At 38.4% G+C, this 17,701-nt stretch overlaps 2 protein-coding genes across 3 annotated transcripts; one reads left to right on the top strand and one right to left on the bottom strand.

Moving 5' to 3' along the window:
- Positions 1 to 2,323: 2,323 nt before the first annotated feature.
- On the bottom strand, positions 2,324 to 7,762 carry LOC137729530 (glyoxysomal processing protease, glyoxysomal). 2 transcript variants are annotated; one of them, XM_068468504.1, is made up of 14 exons: positions 7,581 to 7,762; positions 7,448 to 7,494; positions 7,148 to 7,352; positions 7,003 to 7,050; positions 6,819 to 6,899; positions 6,209 to 6,331; positions 5,833 to 5,925; positions 5,606 to 5,709; positions 5,372 to 5,457; positions 5,195 to 5,289; positions 4,389 to 5,109; positions 3,588 to 3,786; positions 3,084 to 3,175; positions 2,324 to 2,889 (listed from the first exon to the last, which is right to left on the bottom strand). In XM_068468504.1, the coding sequence occupies exons 1-14, from the start codon at positions 7,644 to 7,646 to the stop codon at positions 2,624 to 2,626; spliced, it is 2,226 nt and encodes a 741-aa protein (XP_068324605.1). In that variant the 5' UTR covers positions 7,647 to 7,762; the 3' UTR covers positions 2,324 to 2,623. The 2 variants fall into 2 exon arrangements, with proteins under 2 accessions (XP_068324605.1, XP_068324606.1); XM_068468505.1 differs by lacking the exons at positions 7,448 to 7,494; positions 7,581 to 7,762 and having other exon boundaries at positions 7,003 to 7,045; positions 7,148 to 7,243.
- Positions 7,763 to 12,372: 4,610 nt separating this feature from the next.
- LOC137729766 (putative E3 ubiquitin-protein ligase RING1a) lies at positions 12,373 to 17,245 on the top strand. Its single transcript, XM_068468787.1, has 10 exons — positions 12,373 to 12,649; positions 12,813 to 12,855; positions 13,987 to 14,045; positions 14,723 to 14,804; positions 14,924 to 15,044; positions 15,138 to 15,179; positions 15,583 to 16,113; positions 16,295 to 16,402; positions 16,497 to 16,706; positions 16,867 to 17,245. Exons 1-10 carry the CDS (start codon positions 12,556 to 12,558, stop codon positions 16,894 to 16,896), a joined length of 1,320 nt encoding a protein of 439 aa, XP_068324888.1. The 5' UTR covers positions 12,373 to 12,555; the 3' UTR covers positions 16,897 to 17,245.
- The last annotated feature ends 456 nt before the right edge of the window (positions 17,246 to 17,701 follow it).

Genomic DNA, 17,701 nt, shown 5'->3' with positions numbered 1-17,701 from the left:
TGATTATGTCCTGCTACGACCTGCGACTCGGCTCCAACCAGATGGTGGAAGACCAACGAATATTCTGGGGAACTGACCGCCGTGATGGCGATTGCTTTTTGTTGTACTCGGAGATGGAGAACTTCGCCAGCTGTGTCCATTTGGGGTGCCTGACGTCAACGGGATAAAAACAACCGCAGCAACGTAGTACCGATACGGCAGAGGGAAATAAACTGGATGCGACGACAGAGGGAAAGAACATGGATGCGGTGGCAGGGGCAAAGAGGAAGACGAGGCACATATTGGTGATCAAGTGAGGAGGATGACGAGGATGCATGTTTCACAAGTTTCTTGATCGACTGCCCTTCTTTCGTGTAATAAGGTCATCTCCAACCGACCTTGCCAAATGGTCATATTGATTAAAAATAATTCAGGAATTACACAAAAATCGTTTCTAATCGAGGGCTCTATCGGGCCCAAATTCCCAAATCAGACCAGCGGGCTAGCCATTTCCAACCAGCCCTTTTACGCAAGAATGTCAAGCTTGATATTTTGTCAGCCCTCCACCTCAACACATTTGAATGTCAATGGCTACCTGACGTTAGCATGACACCAACTAGCTAACATCATGATGCCGTCAGGTCACTGTTGAAATTTGATTTTTTTTTTTTTGGACGAATTTAAAAAAATAAAATCTAATTTTTTTTTTTCTATAAATACCTATACCATTCTTATAACATTGAAAGCTGAAGATAAGAAGTGTCATGTAGATAAAAATCTTATCTAAAATTTGCACAACCAATTACAACTCGACACGTGACACTCGAAATCCTATTTGAAAAATTATTAAAGTTACATAAATATAAGAAATCTGAAGAGTTACTCACTTTAACTATACATGTCGCTCAAAATCATATTCGAAAAATTATTGAGATTGCATAAAAATAAGAAAACTGGAGAGTTACTCATGTCAACAACACATGTCACTCTAAATCATATCCAAAAAATTATTGAGATTATATAAAGATAAGAAATCCGAAGGCTTATTCATTTAGCGACAAGTGGCACTCAAAATATGTCTGAAAACCTTAGTTTAATATGGTAGATTAATTTAATTAAAATAATAAATTATGTTTGGCCTATGAGCTATGGCCCTTCGGCCCTCTTTGTTGGAGATAGTTTTTTTTGTCAAATGGGTATGTTTGGCCTATGACCCTTTGGGCCCCTTGGTTGAAGATGGTATAAAATATGATATAGCATTGTTCATTAAAATATAATTTATTGTAGGGCTATAGGGCTAAAGAGACCCATTTGACCCTCTTTCGGTTGGAGATGACCTAATATAATGGATTTATATAGAAGACTTAACCCTAACCCTAATTGTATTTTTTTAGAAATTTTAACGAAAAGCTCATGGTACTGTTCACTTGAACAAAAAATCACATTTTTACACTAAAAAGTCAATCCTGATATTATTCACTTTACCATTTATTTTGTCCTCTCTATCCACTAGAATATTAAAGGGACCACATGCAACAACAGAGATCTCACCTGCGAGAGTGGGACCGAATCCAATAAACTAACGTGGGTGTATTATTTTGAGGGATTTAATTCCCTTAATAAATTTAGGGGTATCGCATTAAGATTTAAAGTGATTATCTAAAATTCAAAGTGTATTTAAGATTTTAAGAAATATTTAGAAATCCAGATGTATTGAAATAGGATTTTAAATAATTTTATAACATTGTAGATGTATTCAATTAGGAATTTGTTTTATAGAATTTTAAAAATTTGAGGATTTGAAAAGATTTCATAATGTATCTTAAGCATTCCAAATCTCACGTCTTCCCTTGAGGTTTCGAGAGAATTGAATCAAAATTTTATAGGGTATCTCTACAACTCAATTAAACTCCATCAAAATGTATGAATTTATAAAATCCATTAACATCCCTCAACAATTGAATACACCCATAAAGCAGATTGTGTTCATATCACTTAATACCAGTCTAGTAATATTCTGTGAAAGTTGTTAATTTAATTTATCCTTCTCACCCCTTAGTGTAAACATATTATTGTACTAAAAAACTTTAAAAGGATAGATGTAAGGTAGAAGTTAGAACGAGAAGATTCATCAAGAAACATTCGCATCTACACCCGAAGCCAAAGGCATGAATCCGATAACCTCCCCAAATGTGTTTTGCACGCGAAAGAGAAGATCTTATTTACCCGTTGCACGTGACATATTCGACCCAAATGTGTTCATTTCGACAGTATCGAACTCAAAATAGGATACAACAACAAAGTCTGATCCGACTCAAAATAAGGTACAAATACAGTTAAATCGTGTGGCTTCACTGCAAGTTGCAACAAATTCATATTGCGCATATGATATACTACATTACAGTCGATATAAGACTGTTGTTCGGAACGGAGAACATTATTTGGCATTGCACAATGCTTTTCCTATAAAGTTCAAAAAAATCAATCCCTAACTAAAACATTCTGCCAACCGTGAAGTTATTCCCCTATCTGTGAAGTCAGTGAAGCACGGCAAACAGTACGAGAGGCACCAAAACCTGATCTCTGGTTTTGTACAGATGACGCCCTTCAGTTCGGTATGAGAAAAATGCAGGATACTCGCACGTCATAACTTGCTAGGAACAATGTTGTTAGGAAGTCTTCTTTCCTTGCCAAGTTGGTTTGGGTTTTCAAACACATCTTTTCTTTCGGCGACAAATCTTGCAAAACGAGAGCCTTTTGCTTCTTTGTTGTTATCTTGTAGTAATGACTCTGGAATATGAGGCGGCAAAGGAGGGGGCTTGGGAGACACAGGTGGCATCAACGCCCATACAGAAGAAAGATATTCGTTTGGTTGGTCAAGAACTTGGAGAAGTGAAGGATCCTGCATGTCTGTTGGAAGAAAAATTACAGTTGTCAGATCTCTCAGAATTGCTGACCTTCGGCAGCCAAACAAAATAGTCAAGTTCCACCACACATCTTATACAGTATGCCGCCAACAATAAAACAAATTCAAGCACATAAAATGAATTTAAACGACCAGAACGTGTGAAATAAAACGTTGATAATATGTGTGACTAAATAACCTTTTGAGAACTTGAAGATTGGCAGGAGAGCAGCACATGGAATGCTGAAGTTCAGATGTGGTATAATTGTTCCTCCACCATGCCTTGCATTACTGTTTCAAGAATAAATCTCATTAAATACGGAAGATCTATCAGCAATGAGCGAGGGACTAATATACATATAATGAACATATCTAAGATCTGAATTGATGATGATGGCACCGAAAGCAGCTTCAATAACAACGTAGATACACAGAATGATATGATTTCTGCCAAATGATCCTTATTATAGTGTTTGATCAGATTTAATAGCATCAGAGGCAACACGGTGCTTTAAATTACAAACTTCAGCGTCTTCAGAACAAGGCAACATCAGATTTCATACCACTGTTTGTGCAGATCTGTAATGTTGATTTAGTTAACCAATTACACAGCTTCTTCGACGTGATTCTTATAAAACAAGGGTGTCCACAGAGAAAAAATATTAAAGACACAATCACCATACAACAATTTAGTTCTTCATACCTTGTAACAAGTCCAATCATTTGACCCTCTGAATTAACGACAGCGCCACCACTACCACCAGGATGGACAGCAGCTGTTGTTTCAAGCATCGCAGGAAGATCTCCTTGAGTACTTCCTGGTTGGTTTGTTTGATATGAGTGCGGAAACTTTGACTTTAAAACTTTTGCGACAACACCAGAACAAATTGACGGGGAGAACCCTAATGTGATTAAACTTGATCAGGATTCAGAACATGAAGCATAAGAGGACTTTTTAAATCAAGCAAAGAAACAAGCCAACTATTGGTGGGAAATGAAAATTGCACAATAGAGGTAAGGACACATGTACTGTCCCTCCCAACTGTAGCACTAAGACTGAACATCCATTTTTCAAACCTATACGCATCGGTAATGCAACAAGATTATACGAAGAAAACTTCAAGCTTAGGATCTGCATAAATTGTATCTATGCACAAAGTTCTTTTTCAAGTTCAACATTGTCATGCTATTTGTTAAATCACTTATGTACAGTAAATCTTTACTAAGACTGTACAAAGGTGTGTGCTATCCACACATCACCTTTTACTTCTCACACGTCCCTTGTTAATTTCTGCCCTTTGATCTTCAATTCATCCAATCTGATGGCCGAAAATTAAAAAGGTGTGTGAGAAGTAAAAAGGGGTGTGTGGATATCACACCCCTTGTACAGAAGGCCAAAAGAAATGACACGTAGACACAATCAAACTATTCATTTCCAAGGGGCACCCAAATTCAAGAAACAGAAACAAGTACATCAAAAAAAAGATATAAGCAAGGTCCATACCGCATCTCGGTCCTAATAGTCCATGTCCAATAACATATGCCTTTGATCCTACAGATGGCGACATAAAATCCATGACAATTGGAGAAAGCTGATCAGTGATGTACTTGAGTTGCAACAAGGCAACATCCACAGGTCCCTTGCAAACATACACTACTTTAGCATCACACCAAATCCAAGGGTCTCTATGATCTAGGCGTACACGTATCCTTCTCTGACCTCTGTAAGAACTCAATACATATCCACCATGTTCATCACGAACTGAGGGATCTGCATTATTGTGAACCATTGGGGGACAACCTTCACTCTTTTGCTTGCCATATAGTCCACTATGCCTAGGAGATAATGCCTCAGAAATGGATCCATGCCTTCCATCACTTGCAGTTCTTTTACCAAATCTCCATGGTTCTAACAGGTGAGCATTTGTGAGTATGAGACCTTGCTTGTTTAGAAAGACACCTGATGCCCATGCTCCATCATCAATGTTTATAAGACAAACAGAACCCATTGCCTTCTTAACTGGTGACGGGGAGGAGCAACTAGAATAAATGCATTCCTGAATATGTGTTATGGCTCCATTTGAACCGTGGCTCTCAGCTAAAATTGGCTTCCCTACATCATCTGAGGTTCCCCTGTCAACAGAAATCCCTTTTTCTGCATAATGGGGCTCCTTCCGCAGCAAGTCACTGCAAGCAGTTGCAATGGCTTCCCATGAAATCACCAGCTGTTACCCAAGACTAGAGTTTTGGATGACATGTTAACTAAAATAAATTTCAGAACAGTCACACAAGCAAATGTTCTCAAGTTACCTGAATCTCAGCCCCACTAGTCTTCTGCCTCAACGGTCTAATCAACATACCAATAAGTTGTGCCTGCTCACTCAAAACTGGACCCCCTTCCACTCCTGATGGATTTAGAAGTAAGACGTAATCAGAGACCAATGGCATGAAAGTATCAATGGACATTATTACAGGTAATATTCGCACCAGGAAGACAGCGTATGTCTGCCATCAGCAATGAACTAGAAGATGAATTAGGAGGATAACAGTTGGCAATGGATCCCACTGATATACTGAAATATGAGCCAAAAAATTAGATCAAGAACAAGTAGGATTAAACAATTAGACTTCACACAATAACCAGAGAGAGCGCATAATATCAATCAAACAGTAACAGAAACATAACATATGTCTAATTTGCATGCAGAAAAGATAAGCTACCTGTTAAAGAAGTGCACGGTTGACAAGATACCAAAAGGAGAACCCACAGCCACAAGAAAGTCCCCCCTTTGATTGGAGGGTGATATGGTTATATTTGGCACGTCCTGACCAAAAACAATGTATTATCACTGTCTGAAAACAAAACATGCTAGAGACTCATGTTCAGTATCTCATGATATTTATCACCAAAACTATAGCTAAAAGGAAAGATAAGAGCATAAATTTACCTGGGGAATTAGGGATACTCCAAGAATGGCGATTCTTGTATTTGACTTGCCTGTGAGAGTTAAATTCCCCAATTCTCTGACTCCAAAGTCCACCTGGTCATCCATGACAGTGCATGTATTGTCACAGTCGTGATTAATTAAAAAAAATATTGTTTTACATTACATGAAAACATTAAAGGGATATCTTTATCTTGTTAGCTTCTGCAGCTTTCTCCCAACCAACCAGAAAAGGAAGAGTTGCTCAGTTCATCAGTGACCTTTGTTATGGATTTCTCAATTAATTGCTTTCCACGTCACATGACACAATTCTCTCTACAAGAGATCTGCACATGATGATAATATTTGCATCAATTCCCAAAACAGAAAGACCTCATACCTGGGCCTGAGGAGCATTACTATGTGAGGCTAAAGACCAACCGACCTCCCATCCGTGATCGGGGGAGCTTAAAGAAGCTTCAATAAGTGATTGGATTGCAGCAGCAGATGCAGGAACGTCAATCTACAAGATGCATTAGTTTGATCAACATCAGAAGCCATGTGCGGTGTAGGATTTATGAAAATATGAGAAACAAAAGACATATAATGAACCCTAGCTATAAAGTTGACTCTTCAATTTCAGTCGTGTCTCCTTTCATATAATAATTAGCTATTTGCATGTATTTTTAAGAACATGAGTATGGTTAATTTTATTTTTCTAATACGAATAATAGTTTCATTTCCCCTCAAAAGATGACCGCATATCGATCATGAATATGCTCACAAAATGATATTACATTTTTTTTTCCAGAAATCAACCAACAACGCTATAATTGCATCAAGGATTGTCAACTAGGCACAAAAGAAATAAATGGATGAAATCTTTTTGACAGTTACGATGGAGCTTCTATAGACTATCGTTACAAGCTCTTTCTACATCAACTGTACACTCAAACGGTTCCTAATGTATAGTGATAGTCAATCAAACAACCGGGTAAGCAAATTCCTACCAGTGTTAAAAGCTGTGCTGCAAACCAGCAGGGATGTGCTTTATCCGAATCCCGAGATTCTTTCTCCAACCTCATTTCATCCTGTCAACAAAAACACCATCAAATAGTTAAACTCTTATTATATCTAACCAAGAATATGAAAGAATTGAAATCAAAATGTTGGGGTTTTGCTATATTGCTATACCTCTACCATAATATCAATCTGAACCCCAGGAATCAACTGATGCCTGCCCTGCAAGGCACCGAAAAAAGCATCAGAAAACGCATAAATTATCAACCCAGATAGCAAATTGAACCAATTATATAAATCCTAGCATCAGAATTTCAACCTGGGCAAGGCCCTTTCTGTGCTCCAAAGAGAGAAAAGGCTCAACAATGGAAGCAACAGTCACCACGAGAACAGGAGAACGTTGGCTGCCACCCCCACCGCCTCCACCGTCTCCACGGCCGCCAAAAAGTTGCTTAGCAACACCAGAGTCGTAAAGGGTGTCTGGCAATAACATTCCCGACGCCGAAATGGTCGTCGTCCCAGAGCTACACATGCCCAAAATCCAAATTAAATTCAACAAAAACAATGATAAAGGAAAAAAAAAAAAAAAAAAAGGAAATTGGAAAAATTACGAACTTACTGGTAATGGTGGAAAGCGTGGTTTCGCATTTTGAGGCCCTTTGGATCCTGCGTGGGAAAAGGGTAGCTTAATCGGTGAGCAGCTCAGATGAAAGTTTGAAACTTTCAGAGACCATTGTAAAGAGGGGACTTACAGGGCCTTTGACTCTGACCATGACGGAAAAATTGCGCGCGAAATCTACGATTTCCGGCAAACCCATGGGAAGGAGACGGCGGTGATCTTGGTCTGAGTGCCCGATTTGCAGGGAGGGACGTTTGCCCGAGGAGGGTCAGAAGTCAGGACTCAGAACAGAGGCGAGTACTTTAGATATATGTATGGCTTCTGATGTATCAGAAAATATAAAATAAAATTGTACATGCCCAACAAATTGCATTTTATAATATAAGGTTTCAATGAAACACTCACATTACTATTTATTTTTAACAAAAAATTATATTTTTATTATTTATTACATTTTTATTCATCGTTTTTTATTAAAATTAAAATATTTTTTACTTTTCGTTATTTTTCAGGGTAATTTGGTACACTGTCTTGTCGTACTTTTCGTATGTTTAATTTGATTTATTAAATCTAATATAGGATGACCAAATTACAACCTCGTTCGATGTGGAATCTGGGTGGCATATAGAGAACATAAATAATTGAAAGATTAAAATAATTAGTTGGGTCCTTAATTTTCCAACCAAAAATTTAAAAAATAAATAAATTAAAGGGGAAGTCAGAAGTCGAGTATTGTTTATTTCAATTTGTAAGTAAGAAGTGTCACATTTCAACCTGGGCTTCCATTACATCTCGGGTTCGATTCCACCGTAACACGATATTGTCTGTTTTGAGCCTCGACTACGCCCTCACGGTTTTGTTTTTAGGAACTCACGAGCAACTTCATAGGGAGTCACCTATTATGGGATTGCTCTAACCCAAACTCGCTTAACTTTGAAGTTCCGATGGAACCCGAAGCCAGTCAGCTCCCAAAAAGCCTTGTACTAGGTAGAGATGAGAATATACATATAAGGCTTACAAGATTCACTCTCTTGTTCGATGTGGAATGTTATAATTCACCCCTCTTAGGGGCCCGACGTCCTTGTCGGCACACTTTCGACCAGGAATTGGCTCTAATACCAAATTGTCACATCCCAGCCCGGGCCCCCACCACATCTCGGGCTTGACTCCACCGTAGCACGATATTGTCCGCTTTAGGCTCCGACCACACCCTCACGGTTTTGTTTCTGGGAACTCAAGAGCAACTTCCCAGGGGGTCGCCCATTCTGGGATTGCTCTAACCCAAACTCGCTTAACTTCGGAGTTCCGATAGAACCCGAAGCCAGTGAGCTCCCAAAATGCCTCATACTAAGTAGAGATGAGAATATACATATAAGGCTTACATAATCCACTCCCCTGGACAATGTGGAATGTTACAAGAAGTCTCTTTCGAGTGGTCAATGACCTAGTAATTAGAGTTTTTCTATCTAATTCATTGTGTCTTGAATTTAAATCCTTATATATATATATATATATATATATGTAGAATATCACTTGTAATGTACAAATAAATAAGTTTAAAGTCTTGTATTCAAATTACATGGATGAAGAATTCAATACTTACTATTAGTATTATTGGCTTGTTGTCACATCCCGGCCCGGGGCGGATCACTTCCCGAGCCCGCTCCACCACCATAGCACGATATTGTCCACTTTGGGCCCCCAACACACCCTCACGGTTTTGTTTCTGGGAACACGCACAAGAGCACTCCCAAGATGGGTAAATTGTCACATCCCGGCCTGGGCGGGACCACTTCCCGGGCCCCACTCCACCGTAGCACGATATTGTCCGCTTTAGGCCCCGACCACGCCCTCACGGTTTTGTTTTTGGGAACTCACGAGTAACTTCACAGTGGGTCACCCATCATGGGATTGCTCTAGCCCCATTCTCGCTTAACTTCGAAGTTCCTACGGAACCCGAAGCCAGTGAGCTCCCAAAAGGTCTCGTGCTAGGTGGGGATGAGAATATACATTTAAGGATCACTCCCCTGGGCGATGTGGGATGTTACAATCCACCCCCCTTAGGGGCCCGACGTCCTCGTCGGCACACACGCGGCCAGGGTTAGGCTCTGATACCAAATTGTCACATCCCGACCCGGGCAGGACCACTTCCCGGGCCCCACTCCACCGTAGCACGATATTATCCGCTTTAGGCCCCGACCACGTCCTCACGGTTTTGTTTTTGGGAACTCACGAGCAATTTCTCAGTGGGTCACCCATCATGGGATTGCTTTAGCCCCCTTCTCGCTTAACTTCGGAGTTCCTACGGAACCCGAAGCCAGTGAGCTCCCAAAATGCCTCGTGCTAGGTAGGGATGAGAATATACATTTAAGGATCACTCCCCTGGGCGATGTGGGATGTTACACTTGTTATGTGACTTATCCATATCATGCCTCTATAGTATAATATCTTTGTATAAAAATAAGTGATATTTTGGTATGGTGGCATATAATTTTTAATCTCTTAAATACATTTTGAATATATTAGGCTATTTATTTTATTATTTTAATTAAGATTTACTCTAAATTATTTTAATACGTAAAAGTTGAGATTTAGACTGTTCTACATAAAATGTTTGGACTAAAACTATTCTAAGAAGATGAATGCTAAGAATAATCTCTTAAAAATTAGACTATTTTTGTTCTCTCTATCACCTCACAGTTAACATCAATTTTTATGCCAACATTATAAAATATTGTGCAGAAAATATGAAGTAACAGAAAGTCTATGAAGAGTCCCACTTTCGAGAAACTCATTCATCCCAAATGAATTAATGAAAGTTTGTGTTGTTAACATAAATCAAATACTTTCTACAAAACAAATTAAGTGAATCCAATCATTTATATCAACTTTTTAATGAGTGGCCCATACTAGCATTACTCATTCCTTGAGAATTTGGAAGAGCTTTGCTTAAAAAAAATAAAAAAATTTGAATTTGGAAAAGCCTTGAAGGAATGAAATTGTTAATAGTACTCCAAAAATCTCATGTTACACTCTAAATTTTCTATAATTATAAAGAAAAATACACTTGTAAGGAGTGTAGAATGAGATTTTTGAAGTACTAATAACAATTCCCTGAAGGAAATGTCAACATAGAAATATTGCTAACACAACAACCCCACCTTTTGAGATTTAACAAATTATATTGTGAAGTTTGTTTTCTTGGAAGATCATGCAAGGCTTACTATATTTGGTTATTTGACACTTTAAAGAAATATAGAATTTGGATAATGTTATTCACACACTTATTTTTACTTTCCACACATAATTTATTAATTTCTATCATTTGATCTTCTTCAATTCATTCATTCTGATCTGATAGTCGAAAATTAAGAAGGGTGTGTGGGAGATAAAAACTGTGTGTGGACAACACCACCCTATAAATAATGCTAAAGAAGCAATTTTGTAACATCTCATATCGACCAACGGAGAGAGGGTGATGTGCCTTATATGTACATGCCCACCTTGATATAACTTGAGGCCTTTTGGGAACTCACTGACTTCGGGCTCCATCGGAACTCCGAAGTTAAGCGAGTTCGGGCAAAAGCATTCCTAGGATGGGTGACCTACTGATAAGTTCTTGTGTGAGTTCCTAGAAACAAAATCGTAAAGGCGTGGCCAGGGCCCAAAGCGAACAATATCGTGTTACGTGGAGTTGAGACTGAGATGTGATAAATTTAGTAGGGTGCTTTTATGCCTATTAATATTGTAACCTAGATTGTTGGAGTTGGTATTTATACTCACCTTTGCTAGTACTAGATCATCCATACAAGTTTAGAATCTTTAGTTTTATGGAATTATTTCTAAATTTCCAATTATTACACAATAGAGATTCCATCACACTAGTATATGCTAAGAAAATAGTTTGATAGTATGCATCTTTTAATGATTGTTTAGGAGAGTATTGTCACTCTCAGTTGAAAAAAAAACATATATAGATGTCAACACATGTACCAATAATTCACATTTTACTTATTCAGATAATTCACAGTTCATTCTGTCAATAATGAGTAAATCTACCAATAACTTTTCAATGCTTAGCAACGATAAATTCACCATCTTTCAATGGATGTGGGCGTGTTGTGCTGACACATTTCTAACTATGATTTCCCTGTGTCCGAATCAATGAACTGAACTCTAACGTAATAAGTTTTTGCGAATCCAAATTTAAAACTTAGATATTTTCAATCAAGTATTTAGCAAAAAAATTCAAAACCAAAACAAATATGTTAGACACCATGGAACCCAAATTTAACACATTGATAGTGGACTTTTAATTGATATAGGGATAGTTTAGTAAGAAAAAAAATTAAAAAAATAAAAATAACAATTTTTTTTTTAAATGTAAAAGGGATAAAGAACAAAAAGGACGTCCTTCAAGTCAATGGCAATGGAGAGAAATTTAAAGTAACAAGAAAATTCAGGTGCATTTTAGTTACAACTTACAACTAGTAAATTTATATTCGTCTATCTTATAGAAAGTCCGATAACAATGATTGTATTGTTAAATAGCGTAAATTTTATGTAAAATTTAACTGTTATAACGATGTATTATATCTTTATATACAAAATTTAACCGTTGAATTTTCAGATCATTAAGTAGTGCAACAATCAAAGAAAACTAATCTACAACGAGTTTTTATTTTTATTTTTCACTACAAATCCAGAAATTGCTAGCAACTCAATGTAAACCCCAAAAAAAAAAAAAAAAAAAAAACAAACAGAAAAGTAAAGCAAAAATGGAAGATATATTTACCATATTACCCCTGTATGTACACGTGTTGACTGAATACCCAAGCTTGAATTGTCTCCTTATTATTTTATTTTTTTATAAATAGAAGAATTTTCGGTAAGACAACGAGCCTGTGAGAACCTCTACCCCTCCGCCTCTCTCTCTCTCTCTGTCTCTCTCTCTGTGGTCAGCCACACTCCACCACCACCACCACCCACCACCGCCACCTTCATCCTTCTCTCTCTCCTCTCTCCGAGACCACCACAATCAGCTCACAATTTCACTCTCACACGCAACCGTTTCGTTCCTTGCTAAATTTCCGCCGCAAACCAGAGCAATGCCGGCACAGAAGCGCACCCACGAGGCCATGGAAGATGATCTTCCGCAGAACTACCGAGAAAACAGCCACGAAACGCCGCAAGACGAAGAGGGTACGTCTTATTTCTTCCAACTCCAGATTCGTCCAACCCACTGCATACAAACACCGTACACGCACGTTTCTTCTTCCCCGTTACATGGTTTTTGGATTTTTGCTTCCTCTGATTCTCTGTGCCGCTGCTTCATCTGTTCTTTCTCCTCCCTTTTGCTCTTCAGAGTCCGATCGAAGACCGTTACAGAGCACCGAAGAGAAAGACGAGTGAGCCTCTCTCTTTTTTCTTCAATGCTTTTCTCGCTCTTCTATTTATGGTGGTCGTTTCCGTTGATTGTGTAAGTGTTTGATGTTTGAATGCTGTGTGTGATTTGGGATCTGCATGCTTTTCTTCGTGCTGGGTTTTGTTTTCTTTTGTTTGTATTAATTGAGCTGCTGCTGGGTTTGAGCTGGGTGGATTGACGTGTGTATGCGACTGTGAAAGCAATGACTTTTGGGTTGATGTGGTTTTTCTCTTCCGTTTTTCTGGGATGGATTGCTGTGTTTGGGTTGGGAAGAAGGTTGGTGGAGTTGGTTTTTGGATCTTTTGAATTCGAGCTTCAAGTTCCATCGTGCATGGGGGGTTCAAGCATGTTGCCCAATCTGGTTTGCTCATTAGCTGCAGATTCTGATCCGAATTTTCGCTTCGCTTCCTGTCTATTGTTTCGATGATTGTTGGGTCATTTTGAGCAGAAATTCTCACTCTCTCAGTCTTGCTCGATAGTGTCTTGGTTTTGTTGGTGCTTGGCCGAAGGAACAAACAATCTGCTTACTATACTGGGTTCTCATTGTTCTGCTAAACTTCCACAGAAAAGTGTTTTACTTACAGAATATTTACCACCAAGCTTGCTAGTTTTTACTCGTTACATATAATTGTTGCCATGTTTATAAAAGAAAGCAACTAACGTTCTTATTTTCCTTTTTGGGTATGGTAAACAATGGTGACAATAACGTGAATATGCATGCTGAATTGGGCATTTGTACGCTTGCAAAATGCAACCCCACAACATGCAGCAGTTTATGTTTTAGTTTCGATATGCATGTGTGTTATCCAGGCTCGTAAAATGATATGAAAAGTTTCATGTAACGAGGGATTTATGCTCGAGGATGAAATCAATATTTTGAAAAGATCAGTGATTTATTTTATCTGATCTTTCTGCAGAAGCTCTGTACTTTCATATTTTTTTTTCTCTTTTGTGCCAGCCTCTGTATTTCCCTCCGAGAAATTGAAGAACGGAAGACTTGGCGCAAAACCAAGCAAAGCGTGCAAAAAATAAAACTTGCACATAGGGCAACCTACATATTATGCGTTACATCTGCTCTATGCTAATATTTTCTTTTTGTTGGTAATGTATACAGATTTGTCATAGTGAAATTGGCAGAAATTCGGAAAGAAGTCCAGTGCCCTATCTGTTTAGGTACGTCTTTGGGATACTAAATTTTGGATTATAACTGAATCAATATGGAAAGTAAAGGATTTTGATGTCTTCTGGTTCTATTTTTTTAAGTGATTATTGTTGGGTACCAGCTTAGAGTAAAGCTCATTATCTATTATCAAGGGGAGGTTGATAGTTCAGTTCTAGAACATCATAGTGGGTTTGCATGCTGTTATGTTGCAACATTGATATTAGATTATCTTGAAATGCCACTGTCTTAAACTTTTCTGGTATACAAGTCAGAAATACTGGTTTTATTAACTTGTCAGAAACCATATATTGTATGAACCACTTTGTCATGGCCGAAACATCAGCTACCTAAAAGCAGCCTTATTGATGTGCTAAAACCATTCAGATGGTCTTGATCTATATCAATTGTGCAGGCTGAAATTAATGTACAAATATCGAGAGTTTTCACATCCAAGAGTTCTTCATTCATATTAGAATTTTTCTAAAAACTGAGACAATGAATCAGACTATATAAAGCGAAGTACTCATTGGTCCCTTTTACACTCGTACATTGTATGAGATCTCATCAAAGTTGTGGGTGCGGGCTAGTCCTTTTAAGCGTTTAACTCATAACCAGAACCATAGCCGCATACTTTCCTTTTCATTTGCATGATATAAGCATCAGCTCTTGTGCTCTTTGGTATCCATAGGGATCATTCGGAAAACAAGGACAGTGATGGAATGCCTGCATCGCTTCTGCAGGGAATGCATTGACAAGTCCATGCGCCTGGGGTATGCTTTAAACTTTTTATACATATTTTGTTTGATGATGTCACAAAGTACTAGATAGTTTGAACTCGTGGCCTGATTTCTCAATCTAATATTTAGACTGGTAACTGGTTTCGCTGCAGGAACAATGAATGCCCTGCATGCCGCACCCATTGTGCTAGTCGTCGCTCTTTGAGAGATGACCCAAACTATGACGCCTTAATTGCAGCTATATATCCAGATATTGACAAGTATGAGGAAGAGGTATTATGATGCTGATCATCTCATACTGTGAATTTTATTTTTTTGTAAGTAACATTTTAAATGAGAGCACTGATAGTTGATCATCTCCTGTAGGAATTGGCCTTTCATGAAGAAGAGAAGGCTCGCAATAAGCAGGTGACTATTTCAGTTTTCAAGATTCTGTTGGGGTTAATATGTATATATTTTAAATGGAAGTCAACCCCAAATACAGAAAAATAACAAACTGCGAATTATTCTAGTTTTCTCGTGCAATTGATGAGTTCTCTGATTTTGTAAAACCCTGTAATTCATCGGAACTTTGGTTAAGACTTGATTATCTACGTGTATGTGGGTCTTATCTGTGTCCTATTACCGAAAATAATGCAATTTCCACATAACCCTTGATGTGGTTTTAAAAAGGTATTACACTTGAATCATCGTGTTTTCATCATTTAGGTGTTACGTGTCACCAGGAAGTTAGTGGCAAAACTGTACAGAGATTTCTTTTTGTTCCTAGTTTGTTGCTTCGGGTGTTTGATTTTTGGGCTTATTTGCACAGATCCAAGCTTCCATTGCCCAGACATTTCAACGACAAACCGAGGCACTAGGAAGGAAACGAACAACAGCTAAAGCCACTGCAGCTGCATTTATGAGGAGATCACGGGGTAGCTATCGAAATGCGAGGGGGAGAAGGAACTATAGAAATGTTGCTGAACATCATGGGTCCGATGACAATGAGGATGTAAATGGTAATGATGGCGGTAGAGATTTGTCTTCTGGTGATGAGCACACAGAACCAAGACCAAAGAGATCCAAAAGATGGAGAGGAGGTCGATATTATCAGCCCTCGTCGGCAGCTGCTAATGCAGATAGTGATGATGAAAATGATTATGAAATGAACAGATCAGAGATTCTGGGTGCTTCTGTGGGGCGTGTTGGCAGCTCAGAGAGGCTTTCCTGGGGAAAAGGTGGCATGCGGAGTCATACACGGTATGGCAGTTCAAGTGGTGGCAATGGTAAAAATGCCAGGAACATCCGCCTCTCTAGGTTGGTAGAGTATCTTCGGAACTCGGGAGATAATGATGACGAGGTAATTTAGAGTTTAGGCCGACAATCTCGTCATGATTCTTCTCTTATAGGGGACTGAGTAGTACCCTTTCGAGATCACACCTGCACACACACTATGTATATATGTGTATTTAGAAATTTTATCTGGCAATCTGCTTCTGTACTGTGATGATTGGATCAAGCGTTTCTCATTTTTTTTTCAGTTGGACATCCACCTCCTGCTTGTTTCTTTCGATGAGCAAAGAATACCAAGTTTGCAGCGGCCATATCTTTGCTGCCGGTCTACCCTTTCAGTTGGACATTTATGTCAGGTAATTCTTCCACTCACTGCATCTTTCATTTGGTAGCACTTCACCATCTGAAGGCTTCCATCACTATACTGAAACTAGATTTATTTGTATACAGTATGTTGCTCTCCGAACCGCTTCTCAAGCCGAAGAAATTGAAATATACTTGGTGAAAGAGCTGCATGCCGAATTCGGTCATTCAACTGCCACCAATATTAAAATTTCCAAGTCTCTTGTTCTGGATTCAAGCAAAGAAAACCTGCAACTTTTAAAGGAGGAAGAAACTTTGGCAGAACTTAGAACTCACAATCTCATTCCGGGCTATCTGGTGAGCACTTCCTTCAAAGTTCCCACCATTGATAGTCTATAGAGCTAGCGGAAACTTGTGCGTGACAAAGGCGTGCTCGTCAAGAAAGAAAAGTTTAGAATTCTAAACAATTCCTACACTTCTTATAGTATTGGTGCTAATTTGTGTGTGATTTTTGCAGATTTTGGCATATCAGAAGAAATGGAACTGAAGCCGACGATGGCGAAAAATCTGTAAACAAATGGTTCTACCTACCTCCTTCTTCTACCCCTCTAATGTTTATTTATAGTTGTCACTAAGCTGGCATATGTTGTTGAAATGAAGACAGTGTCTGTCTTAGAAGCTCGCCAAGTACACAAATGGTGTGAGCAATTTAGATGCAGATGAAAATCGCCATGTCATGTTCCGAGCTTGTTACCAACTCAACTCTTATATTATGGACTTTATGGATTTCCTTCGAGTCTTCAAAGTAGTCTTTTGAATCAGGCAGTATACCAAAGTTGAAAGTACACACTACTCTCTCTCTCTCTCTCTCTCTCTCTCTCTCTCTAGATTTACATGCATTGCGGGACCGCCACCAATAATACAATGTGTGGGGAAGTTAAAAAGGAAAGGTAGTGCATTATTGACGAGAGATGTTACGGTAGGTTTCTGAAGAGATGGGTCGAGAATGCGAAACTTGAAAATAAAAATTTCAATTAATTACATTATGATACTTGATATATTGAATTATGTACTTGACACGTTGAAAGAAAGAAAAAAAAAAATCCTTATCAAAGGGTGTATTGTAATTTCCCCTTATAAGGGGTCCCACTCACCAACCTCAATGTAATGATTCAATTCCAATCCTCTCCTTATCCATACATTATCCACTCACATTCATAATAATTCAAGTTAAAACATTACATGTTACAATATAAGTGAACAATTTTTTTTATCAAGTGCCACTTTACTTGTATTATAACATACGATATAGCAACCTACATTTCCGATTTACTAAAAAATTTCGCGTACGA

Source organism: Pyrus communis, chromosome 3, assembly GCF_963583255.1.
Source record: "Pyrus communis chromosome 3, drPyrComm1.1, whole genome shotgun sequence".
Classification (NCBI taxonomy): domain Eukaryota; kingdom Viridiplantae; phylum Streptophyta; class Magnoliopsida; order Rosales; family Rosaceae; genus Pyrus; species Pyrus communis.
The sequence above is the reverse complement of the archived record's forward strand: the minus strand, read 5'-3'. Positions and strand labels throughout refer to the sequence as shown.

Bases quoted from the DNA above. Each gene is read 5' to 3' on its own strand.
- LOC137729530 (XM_068468504.1), bottom strand. From the start codon at position 7,646: ATGGGTTTGCCGGAAATCGTAGATTTCGCGCGCAATTTTTCCGTCATG. The intron at 5,710-5,832 runs GTAAATTTATGC...GTTTTTGGTCAG, and splicing joins GAGTATCCCTAATTCCCCAG to GACGTGCCAAATATAACCAT. The intron at 5,458-5,605 runs GTAGCTTATCTT...CTCATATTTCAG, and splicing joins ACCGTGCACTTCTTTAACAG to TATATCAGTGGGATCCATTG.
- LOC137729766 (XM_068468787.1), top strand. From the start codon at position 12,556: ATGCCGGCACAGAAGCGCACCCACGAGGCCATGGAAGATGATCTTCCG. The intron at 14,046-14,722 runs GTACGTCTTTGG...TGGTATCCATAG, and splicing joins CCAGTGCCCTATCTGTTTAG to GGATCATTCGGAAAACAAGG. The intron at 16,403-16,496 runs GTAATTCTTCCA...ATTTGTATACAG, and splicing joins CAGTTGGACATTTATGTCAG to TATGTTGCTCTCCGAACCGC.